This window comes from Oncorhynchus keta, chromosome 19 (genome assembly GCF_023373465.1).
Source record: "Oncorhynchus keta strain PuntledgeMale-10-30-2019 chromosome 19, Oket_V2, whole genome shotgun sequence".
NCBI lineage: Eukaryota > Metazoa > Chordata > Actinopteri > Salmoniformes > Salmonidae > Oncorhynchus > Oncorhynchus keta.
This window is the reverse complement of record NC_068439.1, coordinates 82,765,029-82,779,909: the sequence shown is the minus strand read 5'-3', so window position 1 is coordinate 82,779,909 and position 14,881 is coordinate 82,765,029. Positions and strand designations below refer to the sequence as shown.

Genomic DNA, 14,881 nt, shown 5'->3' with positions numbered 1-14,881 from the left:
AGGCGGCAGGTAGTCTAGTGGTTAGAGTGTAGAGGAGGCAGGTAGCCTAGTGGTTAGAGCGTAGAGGCGGCAGGTAGTCTAGTGGTTAGAATGTGAGGCGGCAGGTAGCCCAGTGGTTAGAATGTAGAGGCGGCAGGTAGCCTAGTGGTTAGAAAATGTAGACAAAAACGGCAGGTAGTCTAGTGGTTAGAGTGTAGAGGCCATTTAGTCTAGTGGTTAGAGTGTAGAGGAGGCAGGTAGCCTTGTGGTTAGAGCGTAGAGGCGGCAGGTAGTCTAGTGGTTAGAATGTAGAGGCGGCAGGTAGCCTAGTGGTTAGAATGTAGAGGCGGCAGGTAGCCTAGTGGTTAGAGTGTAGAGGCGGCAGGTAGTCTAGTGGTTAGAGTGTAGAGGAGGCAGGTAGCCTAGTGGTTAGAGCGTAGAGGCGGCAGGTAGTCTAGTGGTTAGAGTGTAGAGGAGGCAGGTAGCCTAGTGGTTAGAGGGTAGAGGCGGCAGGTAGCTGTTGATTCCATCCAACTCATCGAAGTAGTAGAAGAAGAAATGGACTACTTCGAAATGGAGGAAGCACTACCCATGAGCCCATGATGGGACAGCTTCACAGAACAGTTGTGTATCTCTACGGAGCACACCGACCACCGACCACCGACCACTCCATACCTTTGTAATACTCTTCGTCCTCAATGTATCTAGACAGGCCAAAGTCTCCCAGCTTAACACAGTCTGCTGTGGCCACCAGCACGTTCCTCACCGCTATGTCTCTGTTGGGACACAGTAAACGGGTTACTTAAACTGGTCCTATAACAACACAGGGTTTTTGTTGTGCCTGGTATGTCTCAAATGGGATGACAAGATGGCTGTCCTGTTGTTGATTCCCTCTAGGTAGACCTACCTGTTCACCATGTTGATTCCCTCTAGGTAGACCTACCTGTGCACCATGTTGATTCCCTCTAGTCTAGGTAGACCTACCTGTTCACCATGTTGATTCCCTCTAGTCTAGGTAGACCTACCTGTTCACCATGTTGATTCCCTCTAGGTAGACCTACCTGTGCACCATGTTGATTCCCTCTAGTCTAGGTAGACCTACCTGTTCACCATGTTGATTCCCTCTAGGTAGACCTACCTGTGCACCATGTTGATTCCCTCTAGTCTAAGTAGACCTACCTGTTCACCATGTTGATTCCCTCTAGTCTAGGTAGACCCATCTGTGCACCATGTTGATTCCCTCTAGTCTAGGTAGACCTACCTGTGCACCATGTTGATTCCCTCTAGGTAGACTAGAGCTTTGCAGATCTGCAGGCTGAAGAGAACTAGCGTTATGTTCGTGAGTTTGTTCTTGTTCTCTGTTAGGTAGTTCTTAAGCTGAAAAACAAAAAGAACAGAATTATGGGATGGCAGACGGCAAGTAGCCTAGAGAGGAGGAACCCACCTCCTATTTGAGAAGGACCGGTCACACAAATGTCTTCGGTGGCAAAGGTCGGCATGGATACTGTCATTTATCGGCGTAGTAACAAATCCCTACCTTGCGACCCCAAAACTGTTCAAACCCCTCTTGTTGGAGGAGAGACAATTTTGCAGTTTAAAGCACATTTCCTGCAATTCTACATGTTGCCATGACTCTATGTGTGTTTATATGATACCTGAGTGACTCAACAGAATCAGTAGGGGGGGGGGTAGCTGTAGGTAGCTGGTTAGCCTGCTAGTTTAACAACAGAATCAGTAGGGGGAGGTAGGGGGTTGCTGTAGGTAGCTGGTTAGCCTGCTAGTTTAACAACAGAATCAGTAGGGGGGAGGTAGGGGGGTAGCTGTAGGTAGCTGGTTAGCCTAGCTGTAGGTAGCTGGTTAGCCTGCTAGTTTAACAACAGAATCAGTAGGGGGGAGGTAGGGGGGTAGCTGTAGGTAGCTGGTTAGCCTAGCTGTAGGTAGCTGGTTAGCCTGCTAGTTTAACAACTGGACATTTCTGACAGGTTATAAACAGGTTATAAACAGGTCTTTAAAGGTCAGAATGACATAAGAGGGAAAACTGCACAAACAAATTTCAAAATTACACCATACTATTATTACAACTCTCAAGAGTTCCTCATTTATTTGTATTTTTTTAAAATTATTAATTAATTCCGTATTAACGGCAGGGTAAAAACCCATTCTGGGTCCGCATCCAGAACACGATCTGCCTGTTGAGTATGGCCGGCCTAGAGGTTAGAGGTCAGTAAATCGAAAGGGTTGCTAGTGCGAATCCCAGGAACAAAAAAAATAAATGAACCAATGAGAAAAGTTTATAGTAAACTCTCCCTTTATGACATCATCCTGGCTTAAATAACGTGTAACGTGGCTGTCGGGTGTCTCACCTCTCCATACTGGTAGAGCTCCATCACGATCCAGACAGGGTTCGCCTCTATGACACCGATCAGACTGACGATGTGGGGGTGGTTCAGGTTCTTCATGATCACTGGAGAATGGACAAGTTTAACAATTCAACTTTTCCTTCAATTTTCATATGAAAGCTACTTACGACAGTGAGACATACTTACTTATTAAAGTCCCAATCCCATTAAAACATGTATTTGACTATTTTATATATATATATATATACTCACACATATTCATATATATTCACACTAGATGGTTGGAATAATATTGTGAAATTGTGAAAATTATGATTAGCATCCTTTTAGTGTAAGAGCAGTTTGAGAGGACCGGCTGACATTTCAGCCTCACCAGTTGGTAAAGATGACGCCGAAGAACATGACTGAGGTTTTACATTCTCCCAACCAATTATGCAATTTTTTTTTTTTTTAATTGCGTTTTGTGAAACTTATTTCTTTTACTTATTGTGTACATAATGTTGCTGCTAACCGTCGTCTCTTATGACCCGAACGTCAGAAAAGCGATTCCTCACCTCTGACTGGAAGAAACGTTTTCCTTTAACGAGTCCCGACCAAAAGGATATCAGATCCAAGGCTTTTTTTGCATGAAGAAAAGACGCCGTAAAAGGGGCCGCAGATCGGGCATCCTTCTGAGAATCCAGAGGCGTGTAAGGTAAACTTAATAACGTGCAATCATTGGAAAATAATAGTGATGACCTTACGATTAAGATTATTCTACCCCCCTATTCTAAACAATGTAACATCTTTTGTTTCACTGAGACGTGTCTGAACGACGATACAGACAATATAGCGCTAGCGGGATTTTCCACGCACCGGCAGAACAGAGACACTACCTCTGGTAAGACGAGAGGTGGGGGTGTGTGTCTATTTGTCAATAACAGCTGTCTAATATTAATAGAAGTCTCAAGGTGTTGCTCACCTGATGATAGAGTACCTTATGATAAGCTGCAGACCATACTATCTACCAAGAAAGTTCTCATCAGAATGAAGCTGACTGCTCTCAACCAACTCTTTGTAAGGCCATAAGCAGAAACAGACACTTGTCTATCTCCTGTTACTGTAGCATGAGGCAGCTTGATGTACAGGACACCCCCTGGACAGGACACTAGTCTATCTCCTGATTCTGTAGTGAGACAGCTTGATGTACAGTACACCCCCTGGACAGGACACTAGTCTATCTCCTGTTTCTGTAGTGAGACAGCTTGATGTACAGTACACCCCCTGGACAGGACACTAGTCTATCTCCTGTTTCTGTTATTGTAGCATGAGGCAGCTTGATGTACAGGACACCCCCTGGACAGGACACTAGTCTATCTCCTGTTTCTGTAGTGAGGCAGCTTGATGTACCAGTACACCCCCTGGACAGGACACTAGTCTATCTCCTGTTTCTGTAGTGAGGCAGCTTGATGTACCAGTACACCCTCTGGACAGGATGCAGGGCTTTACCCCCAATCTATCTCAATGCTGAGTGCCAAACGGAGACTAAATCGGGTCCCATTTTTTGTATTTGGTACACTCTTAGAAAAAAAGGGTGCTATCTAGATCCTAAAAGGGTTCTTTGGCTGTCCCCATCAGAGAACCCTTTGAAGAACCCTTTCGGTTCCAGGTAGAACCATATTGGGTTCCATGTAGAACCCCTGTCCCCAAAGAGTTCGACATGGAACCCAAAAAAGTTCTACCTGGAACCCAAAATAGTTCTACCTGGAACCCAAAAGGGTTCTCCTATGGAGGATGGTCAAAGAACCCTTTTGGAATCCGTTTTTTCTAAGAGTGTTTGACTCTCAACCTTCCAATCAAACCGAGGTTTGAACTCTCAACCTTCCAATCAAACCGAGGTTTGAACTCTCAACCTTCCAATCAAACCGAGGTTTGAACTCTCAACCTTCCAATCAAACCGAGGTTTGAACTCTCAACCTTCCAATCAAACCGAGGTTTGAACTATCAACCTTCCAATCAAACCGAGGTTTGAACTCTCAACCTTCCAATCAAACTGAGGTTTGAACTCTCAACCTTCCAATTAAACCGAGGTTTGAACTCTCAACCTTCCAATCAAACCGAGGTTTGAACTCTCAACCTTCCAATCAAACCGAGGTTTGAACTCTCAACCTTCCAATCAAACCGAGGTTTGAACTCTCAACCTTCCAATCAAACTGAGGTTTGAACTCTCAACCTTCCAATCAAACCGAGGTTTGAACTCTCAACCTTCCAATCAAACCGAGGTTTGAACTCTCAACCTTCCAATCAAACCGAGGTTTGAACTCTCAACCTTCCAATCAAACCGAGGTTTGAACTCTCAACCTTCCAATCAAACCGAGGTTTGAACTCTCAACCTTCCAATCAAACCGAGGTTTGAACTCTCAACCTTCCAATCTCAGTGCAACCATTCTAACTACAAGACCAGTGAGTCGGAGAAGTGACGAAGAAGACGTGTGATCAGTATTTGATGTCAGTATTTGATGTCAGTATTTGATGTGTACCTGCTTCACTCATGAACTTCTCCATGACATCAGGTGAACAATCTTTGCAGGTCTTCACCGCCACGCTTAGTCTCTCCCCATTCTGTTTCAGAAACACACGCACGCACGCACGCACGCACGCACGCACGCACGCACACACACAATTAGTGAGATAAATATTTGATCTAGAACATTTGAGGTGTTAGAACTGACTGTGCGAGTAGGGTGTCGGGAGATATACTTGCCGATTTTTTGTACATTCCTTCATAGACCTCCCCGAAAAACCCCTCGCCAAGGATCCGTCCCAGAACAATGTCATGTCTGTCAATTCCATACTTCACCACTGGAACCAAGTATACAACAACACAATGAGTGGCTGCCATGGAATTAAACTATAGAAAATGTAACATAGAGTACAGAACATAGAATACAGAGCATAGAACCTAGAGTATAGAACCTAGAGTTATATAACATATAACATAGAACCTAGAGTAAAGAGGATAGAATACAGAACATAGAGAACAGAACACTAAATATAGAACCTAGAATATAGAACCTAGAGTATAGCACATAGAATATAGAACCTAGAGTATAGAAAATAGATAATACAATATAGAACATAGAGTAAAGAACCTTGTTACAGAATATAGAAAATAGAACATAGAAAACAGAACACAGAATATAGAGCACAATGGAGAGAATGTAGAGTACAGCACATACAGTTGAAGTTGGAAGTTTACATACACCTTAGCCATATACAATTCAACTCAGTTTTTCCAACAATTCCTGACATTTAATCCTAGTCTAAATTCCCTGTTTTAGGTCAGTTAGGTCAGTCTGACCCACTTGATTTTAAGAATGCGAAATGTCAGAATAATAGTAGAGAGAATGATTTATTTCAGCTTTTATTTCTTTCATCACATTCCCAGTGGGTCAGAAGTTTACATACACTCAATTAGTATTTGGCAGCATTGCCTTTAAATAGTTTAACTTGGGTCAAATGGTATGGGTAGCCTTCCACAAGCTACCCACAATAAGTTGGGTGAATTTTGGCCCATTCCTCCTGGCAGAGCTGGTGTAACTGAGTCAGGTTTGTAGGCCTCCTTGCTCGCACATGCTTTTTCAGTTCTGCCCACAAATGTCCTATAGGATTGAGGTCAGGACTTTATGATGGCCACTCCAATACCTTGACTTTGTTGCCCTTAAGCCATTTTGCCACAACTTTGGAAGTTCGAGTTTAGAACAGAGTATAGAACATAGAGTTTAGAACATAAAGTATAGAACATAGAGTACAGAACATAAAGTATGGAACATAAAGTATGGAACATAGAGTTTAGAACAGAGTATAGAACATAGAGTTTAGAACATAAAGTATAGAACATAGAGTTTAGAACAGAGTATAGAACATAGAGTACAGAACATAAAGTATGGGACAAAGTATAGAACATAGAGTTTAGAACAGATTATAGAACATAGAGTTTAGAACATAAAGTATAGAACATAGAGTTTAGAACAGAGTATAGGACATAGAGTTTAGAACATAAAGTATAGAACATAGAATATAGACTGTAAAAGTCTACATCAGGCTCCTTAGATGCTATGGTATAAGTGTCTTCCATCCTGATAAAGAGTACAGAGACATCAGGCTCCTTAGATACTATGCTATAAGTGTCTTCCATCCTGATAAAGAGTACAGAGACATCAGGCTCCTTAGATACTATGCTATAAGTGTCTTCCATCCTGATAAAGAGTACAGAGACATCAGGCTCCTTAGATACTATGCTATAAGTGTCTTCCATCCTGATAAAGAGTACAGAGACATCAGGCTCCTTAGATACTATGCTATACGTGTCTTCCATCCTGATAAATATTACAGAGACATCAGGCTCCTTAGATACTATGCTATAAGTGTCTTCCATCATGATTAAGAGTACAGAGACTTCAGGCTTCTTAGATACTATGCTATAAGTGTCTTCCATCCTGATAAAGAGTACAGAGACATCAGGCTCCTTAGATGCTATGCTATAAGTGTCTTCCATCCTGATAAAGAGTACAGAGACATCAGGCTCCTTAGATGCTATGCTATAAGTGTCTTCCATCCTGATAAAGAGTACAGAGACATCAGGCTCCTTAGATACTATGCTATAAGTGTCTTACATCCTGATAAAGAGTACAGAGACATCAGGCTCCTTAGATACTATGCTATAAGTGTCTTCCATCCTGATAAAGAGTACAGAGACATCAGGCTCCTTAGATGCTATGCTATAAGTGTCTTCCATCCTGATAAAGAGTACAGAGACACCAGGCTCCTTAGATACTATGCTATAAGTGTCTTCCATCCTGATAAAGAGTACAGAGACATCAGGCTCCTTAGATACTATGCTATAAGTGTCTTCCATCCTGATAAAGAGTACAGAGACATCAGGCTCCTTAGATGCTATGGTATAAGTGTCTTCCATCCTGATAAAGAGTACAGAGACATCAGGCTCCTTAGATACTATGCTATAAGTGTCTTCCATCCTGATAAAGAGTACAGAGACATCAGGCTCCTTCGATACTTTGCTATAAGTGTCTTCCATCCTGATAAAGAGTACAGAGACATCAGGCTCCTTAGATACTATGCTATAAGTGTCTTCCATCCTGATAAAGAGTACAGAGACATCAGGCTCCTTCGATACTTTGCTATAAGTGTCTTCCATCCTGATAAAGAGTATAGAGACATCAGGCTCCTTAGATACTATGCTATAAGTGTCTTCCATCCTGATAAAGAGTACAGAGACATCAGGCTCCTTAGATACTATGCTATAAGTGTCTTCCATCCTGTTAAAGAGTACAGAGACATCAGGCTCCTTAGATACTATGCTATAAGTGTCTTCCATTCTGATAAAGAGTACAGAGACATCAGGCTCCTTAGATACTATGCTATAAGTGTCTTCCATCCTGATAAAGAGTACAAAGACATCAGGCTCCTTAGATACTATGCTATAAGTGTCTTCCATCCTGATAAAGAGTACAGAGACATCAGGCTCCTTAGATACTATGCTATAAGTGTCTTCCATCCTGATAAAGAGTACAGAGACATCAGGCTCCTTAGATACTATGCTATAAGTGTCTTCCATCCTGATAAAGAGTACAGAGACATCAGGCTCCTTAGATGCTATGCTATAAGTGTCTTCCATCCTGATAAAGAGTACAGAGACATCAGGCTCCTTAGATACTATGCTATAAGTGTCTTCCATCCTGATAAAGAGTACAGAGACATCAGGCTCCTTAGATACTATGCTATAAGTGTCTTCCATCCTGATAAAGAGTACAGAGACATCAGGCTCCTTAGATACTATGCTATAAGTGTCTTCCATCCTGATTAAGAGTACAGAGACTTCAGGCTCCTTAGATACTATGCTATAAGTGTCTTCCATCCTGATAAAGAGTACAGAGACATCAGGCTCCTTAGATGCTATGCTATAAGCGTCTTCCATCCTGATAAAGAGTGCGTCTCTACTTACCAGACTTTGGTCGTTCGTCAATCTCAGCGTAGATGTCAGATCCTGAATGATGGACGATATTTGATGATGTCAGTTTGTGTTAAAAACAGATGGGTCAACGTGAAAACATACAGTGTAGCCCTGCCCCCTAGTTTCAAACAATTCAAAACAGTCACTGTAACACAGAAATTATTCATAAGATTAGCAAAACAAAGATGAAGTCAGTCGTGGTAGATGAAAACTCACCCGTGCTATATCTGAAGGAGTCCGTGTTCTCCGTTTGACTACAGAGTGGGAGGAGAGACAGCCAGAGGAGGAGAGGAGAGGATCATCAATCCTGGGTTTGAGGTAGCTCCTCAATACACCAGGCACACTGTTACATCTGACAGCATCATGTCCAGTAACACTGCCTGTCTCTATGATACATCTATCTGACAGCATCATGTCTAGTAACACTGCCTGTCTCTGTGATACATCTGACAGCATCATGTCTAGTAACACTGCCTGTCTCTGTGATACATCTGACAGCATCATGTCTAGTAACACTGCCTGTCTCTATGATACATCTATCTGACAGCATCATGTCTAGTAACACTGCCTGTCTCTATGATACATCTGACAGCATCATGTCTAGTAACACTGCCTGTCTCTATGATACATCTGACAGCATCATGTCTAGTAACACTGCCTGTCTCTATGATACATCTATCTGACAGCATCATGTCTAGTAACACTGCCTGTCTCTATGATACATCTGACAGCATCATGTCCAGTAACACTGCCTGTCTCTATGATACATCTGACAGCATCATGTCCAGTAACACTGCCTGTCTCTATGATACATCTGACAGCATCATTTCTAGTAACACTGCCTGTCTCTATGGTACATCTGACAACATCATGTCCAGTAACACTGCCTGTCTCTATGATACATCTGACAGCATCATTTCTAGTAACACTGCCTGTCTCTATGGTACATCTGACAACATCATGTCTAGTAACACTGCCTGTCTCTATGATACATCTGACAGCATCATGTCCAGTAACACTGCCTGTCTCTATGATACATCTGACAGCATCATGTCTAGTAACACTGCCTGTCTCTATGATACATCTGACAGCATCATGTCCAGTAACACTGCCTGTCTCTATGATACATCTGACAGCATCATTTCTAGTAACACTGCCTGTCTCTATGGTACATCTGACAACATCATGTCTAGTAACACTGCCTGTCTCTATGATACATCTGACAGCATCATGTCCAGTAACACTGCCTGTCTCTATGATACATCTGACAGCATCATGTCTAGTAACACTGCCTGTCTCTATGATACATCTGACAGCATCATGTCCAGTAACACTGCCTGTCTCTATGATACATCTGACAGCATCATTTCTAGTAACACTGCCTGTCTCTATGATACATCTATCTGACAGCATCATGTCCAGTAACACTGCCTGTCTCTATGGTACATCTGTAACACATCATGTCCAGTACATCCCATGTTTCAACAAGTACTAAATATTCCAGTTTGGTTTCAGCAAAACGACTTGATATGGAAATGACATAAAAGCCCAAAATATTAAGCCTTGTTCAAGAGAAAGTGAATCCACTCACTTCGTGGGAAGGTCTGGCAGGGAACTTCGTAAATTGGCATCTGTGGGGTCACATAAGAAGTCACATTGGTTCAATAGACTTACGAGGGATGAGAAAAATTGAATTAGACCGTTGTGATGCACTCTTTCAGTGTATCCCCCCTCGTGTTTCTCCTACCATAACATTCACAGGGCCGGGACTTCCTGATCCCCCTTTACCTTTGTTTGGTCTAGCGACGAACGACTCGTCAGTGGCATGCTCAGAGCGACAGTAGCCGTCAATAAGGTCCACCATGTTTTCTGCCATCGCAAACTTAGTCACGTTGATAGACAGAGGCTGACGAATAAGATACAAACCATTTACGTTAATGACAATAACTGCAATTACAATCACATTACAAACACTATACAAACAGTATAATGTCATAGGGGTGATAGACTGATAGGCTTTCAGGGCAAAAATATTTATTTAAGATGCAGGCTTTTAACTCAACGATCACATCAATCAAAATGTTTTGTAAAAACAAAGACTTACGGACACAGCTCTCTAGTTAGAATTCAGAGCCTGTATTCATAATATTTCTAGTTAGAATTCAGAGCCTGTATTCATTATGTCTCTAGTTAGAAATCAGAGCCTGTATTCATTATGTCTCTAGTCAGAATTCAGAGCCTGTATTTATTATGTCTCTAGTTAGAATTCAGAGCCTGTATTCATCATGTTAGAATGTTAGAATTCAGAGCCTTTATTCATTATGTCTCTAGTCAGAATTCAGAGCCTGTATTCATTATAGTCTCTAGTTAGAATTCAGAGCGTGTATTCATTATGTCTCTAGTTAGAATTCAGAGCCTGTATTCATTATGTCTCTAGTTAGAATTCAGAGCCTGTATTCATAATGTTAGAATGTTAGAATTCAGAGCCTTTATTCATTATGTCTCTAGTCAGAATTCAGAGCCTGTATTAATTATGTCTCTAATTAGAATTCAGAGCCTGTATTCATAATATCTCTAGTTAGAATTCAGAGCATGTATTCATTATGTCTCTAGTCAGAATTCAGAGCCTGTATTCATTATGTCTCTAGTTAGAATTCAGAGCCTGTATTCATTATGTCTCTAGTTAGAATTCAGAGACTGTATTCATTATGGCTCTAGTTAGAATTCAGAGCCTGTATTCATAATGTCTCTAGTCAGAATTCAGAGCCTGTATTCATAATGTTAGAATGTTAGAATTCAGAGCCTGTATTCATTATGTCTCTAGTTAGAATTCAGAGCCTGTATTCATTATGTCTCTAGTCAGAATTCAGAGCCTGTATTCATTATGTCTCTAGTCAGAATTCAGAGCCTGTATTCATAATGTTAGAATGTTGGAATTCAGAGCCTGTATTCATAATGTCTCAGAATAGTTGTGCTGATATCGGATCAGGTTCCCCCCTGTCCATACAACCTTTTTCATTGTGATCTAGGATCAGGTTCCCACTGTCCATATAACCTTATTCATCTAAAAGGCAACACTGTTCCTATATCAGCAGTCCTACTCTGAGTCTCTTTGTGAATGTTGGCCCAGGCCTCACTACCTTGTTTTACCTGACTGACTCGGTCCATGTTCTGATTAAGCAGTACTAATACACGTTTTCTTTATCTATTTTAATGTGTACCTGTCTGGCTCCGTCTATGTCCAGGTTGAGGAGGGCTTTGCCGTCACTCTGAGACGAACACTTGATGCTCTTGATCTGTTTGAAATCCGCTAGACACACAGGCTGGTGGGGATAAGAGAGACACAATTAAATGATACACTTATCAGCCACAGGTGTAGGGTAACGGTTGACACGGGAACAGGACTCCCGGCGACAGGACTACTGGCGACAGGACTACCGGGAACAGGACGCCTGGGGGACAGGACTACCGGGAACAGGACGCCTGGGGGACAGGACTACCGGGGGACAGGACTACCGGGAACAGGACTCCCGGGGACAGGACTCCCGGGGGACAGGACTCCCGGGAACAGGACTACCGGGGGACAGGACTACCGGGGACAGGACTCCCGGGCGACAGGACTACCGGGGGACAGGACTCCCGGGCGACAGGACTACCGGGGACAGGACTCCCGGGGGACAGGACTCCCGGGAACAGGACTACCGGGGGACAGGACTCCCGGGAACAGGACTCCCGGGCGACAGGACTACCGGGGACAGGACTCCCGGGGGACAGGACTCCCGGGGGACAGGACTCCCGGGAACAGGACTCCCGGGCGACAGGACTACCGGGGACAGGACTCCCGGGGGACAGGACTCCCGGGAACAGGACTACCGGGGGACAGGACTACCGGGGACAGGACTCCCGGGCGACAGGACTACCGGGGGACAGGACTCCCGGGCGACAGGACTACCGGGGACAGGACTCCCGGGGGACAGGACTCCCGGGAACAGGACTACCGGGGGACAGGACTCCCGGGAACAGGACTCCCGGGCGACAGGACTACCGGGGACAGGACTACCGGGGGACAGGACTCCCGGGAACAGGACTCCAGGGGACAGGACTACCGGGGACAGGACTCCCGGGGGACAGGACTCCCGGGAACAGGACTACCGGGGGACAGGACTACCGGGAACAGGACTCCCGGGAACAGGACTCCCGGGAACAGGACCGGACTACCGGGGGACAGGACTCCGGGGGACAGGACTCCGGGGGACAGGACTACCGGGGGACAGGACTCCCGGGAACAGGACTCCTGGGAACAGGACTCCCGGGGACAGGACTCCAGGGGACAGGACTCCAGGGGACAGGACTCCAGGGGACAGGACTCCAGGGGACAGGACTCCAGGGGACAGGACTACCGGGGGACAGGACTCCAGGGGACAGGACTCCAGGGGACAGGACTCCAGGGGACAGGACTCCAGGGGACAGGACTCCAGGGGACAGGACTCCAGGGGACAGGACTACCGGGGGACAGGACTCCAGGGGACAGGACTCCAGGGGACAGGACTACCGGGGGACAGGACTCCCAGGAACAGGACTCCTGGGAACAGGACTCCAGGGGACAGGACTCCAGGGGACAGGACTCCAGGGGACAGGACTACCGGGGGACAGGACTCCAGGGGACAGGACTCCAGGGGACAGGACTACCGGGGACAGGACTCCCGGGAACAGGACTCCTGGGAACAGGACTCCCGGGGACAGGACTCCAGGGGACAGGACTCCAGGGGACAGGACTCCAGGGGACAGGACTCCAGGGGACAGGACTCCAGGGGACAGGACTACCGGGGGACAGGACTCCCGGGAACAGGACTCCTGGGAACAGGACTCCCGGGGACAGGACTCCAGGGGACAGGACTCCAGGGGACAGGACTCCAGGGGACAGGACTCCAGGGGACAGGACTACCGGGGACAGGACTACCGGGGGACAGGACTCCGGGGGACAGGACTCCAGGGGACAGGACTCCCGGGGGACAGGACTACCGGGAACAGGACTCCTGGGAACAGGACCGGACTCCGGGGGACAGGACTCCCGGGGACAGGACTACCGGGGACAGGACTACCGGGAACAGGACTCCTGGGAACAGGACCGGACTCCGGGGGACAGGACTCCGGGGGACAGGACTCTGGGGGACAGGACTCTGGGGGACAGGACTCCCGGGGACAGGACTCCCGGGGACAGGACTCCGGGGGACAGGACTCCAGGGGACAGGACTCCAGGGGACAGGACTCCCGGGGACCGGACTCCGGGGGACAGGACTCCAGGGGACAGGACTCCCGGGGACCGGACTCCGGGGGACAGGACTCCAGGGGACAGGACTCCAGGGGACAGGACTCCAGGGGACAGGACTACCGGGGACAGGACTCCAGGGGACAGGACTACCGGGAACAGGACTCCAGGGGACAGGACTCCCGGGGACAGGACTCCAGGGGACAGGACTCCCGGGGACAGGACTACCGGGAACAGGACTACCGGGAACAGGACTCCTGGGAACAGGACCGGACTCCGGGGGACAGGACTCCGGGGGACAGGACTCCGAGGGACAGGACTCCGAGGGACAGGACTCCAGGGGACAGGACTCCCGGGGACAGGACTCCAGGGGACAGGACTCCAGGGGACAGGACTCCCGGGGACAGGACTCCAGGGGACAGGACTACCGGGGGACAGGACTACCGGGAACAGGACTCCTAGGAACAGGACCGGACTCCGGGGGACAGGACTCCGGGGGACAGGACTCCGAGGGACAGGACTCCGAGGGACAGGACTCCCGGGAACAGGACCGGACTCCGGGGGACAGGACTCTGGGGGACAGGACTCCGGGGGACAGGACTCCCGGGAACAGGACCGGACTCCGGGGGACAGGACTCCGGGGGACAGGACTCCCGGGAACAGGACCGGACTCCGGGGGACAGGACTCCGGGGGACAGGACTCTGGGGGACAGGACTCCGGGGGACAGGACTCCCGGGAACAGGACCGGACTCCGGGGGACAGGACTCCGGGGGACAGGACTCCCGAGTGGCGCAGTATTGCAATGCAGTGCTAGAGGTATTGCAGTGCAGTGCTACAGTGCTAGAGGTGTCACTACAGACCCTGGTTCGATCCCGGGGCTGTATCACCAGCTGTGATCAGGAGTCCCATAGGGCGGAGCACAATTGGCGCAGCGTCGTCCAGGTTAAGAGAAGGTTTGGCCTGTGGGACCTACTCGGCTCATTGCGCTCTAGCGATGCCTTGTGGTGCAGAGCTTGCAGGCTGACCTCGGTAGTCAGTCGAACAGTGTTTCCTCCAACGCATTGGTGCGTCTGGCTTCCAGGTTATTAAGCGGGCGGATGTTAAAGAAGCGTGGTTTGGCGGGTCATGTTTCGGAGGATGCAAGACTCAACCTTTTCCTCCAGAGACCATTGAGGAGTTGCAGCGATGAGACAATTACGAAATTGGGGTGAAAAAGGGCGGTGAAATAAATAAATAAACTATTGGGGGTCCTGTGGGAT

General features: G+C 46.9%; 1 protein-coding gene across 1 annotated transcript in view; it reads right to left on the bottom strand.

Annotated features, from left to right (window-relative positions):
• The window catches only part of LOC118377755 (protein-tyrosine kinase 2-beta-like), a 75,477-nt gene that overhangs the window by 23,337 nt on the left and 37,259 nt on the right, over nt 1-14,881 (bottom strand). Inside the window, exons 10-19 of the mRNA XM_052471593.1 lie at nt 11,574-11,675; nt 10,141-10,258; nt 9,944-9,983; nt 8,569-8,606; nt 8,344-8,385; nt 5,083-5,180; nt 4,859-4,940; nt 2,343-2,443; nt 1,241-1,356; nt 655-755 (exon numbers count right to left, since the gene is read on the bottom strand). Coding sequence (XP_052327553.1) covers nt 655-755; nt 1,241-1,356; nt 2,343-2,443; nt 4,859-4,940; nt 5,083-5,180; nt 8,344-8,385; nt 8,569-8,606; nt 9,944-9,983; nt 10,141-10,258; nt 11,574-11,675 — 838 coding nt within the window. The remainder of the gene's footprint in view (nt 1-654; nt 756-1,240; nt 1,357-2,342; nt 2,444-4,858; nt 4,941-5,082; nt 5,181-8,343; nt 8,386-8,568; nt 8,607-9,943; nt 9,984-10,140; nt 10,259-11,573; nt 11,676-14,881) is intronic.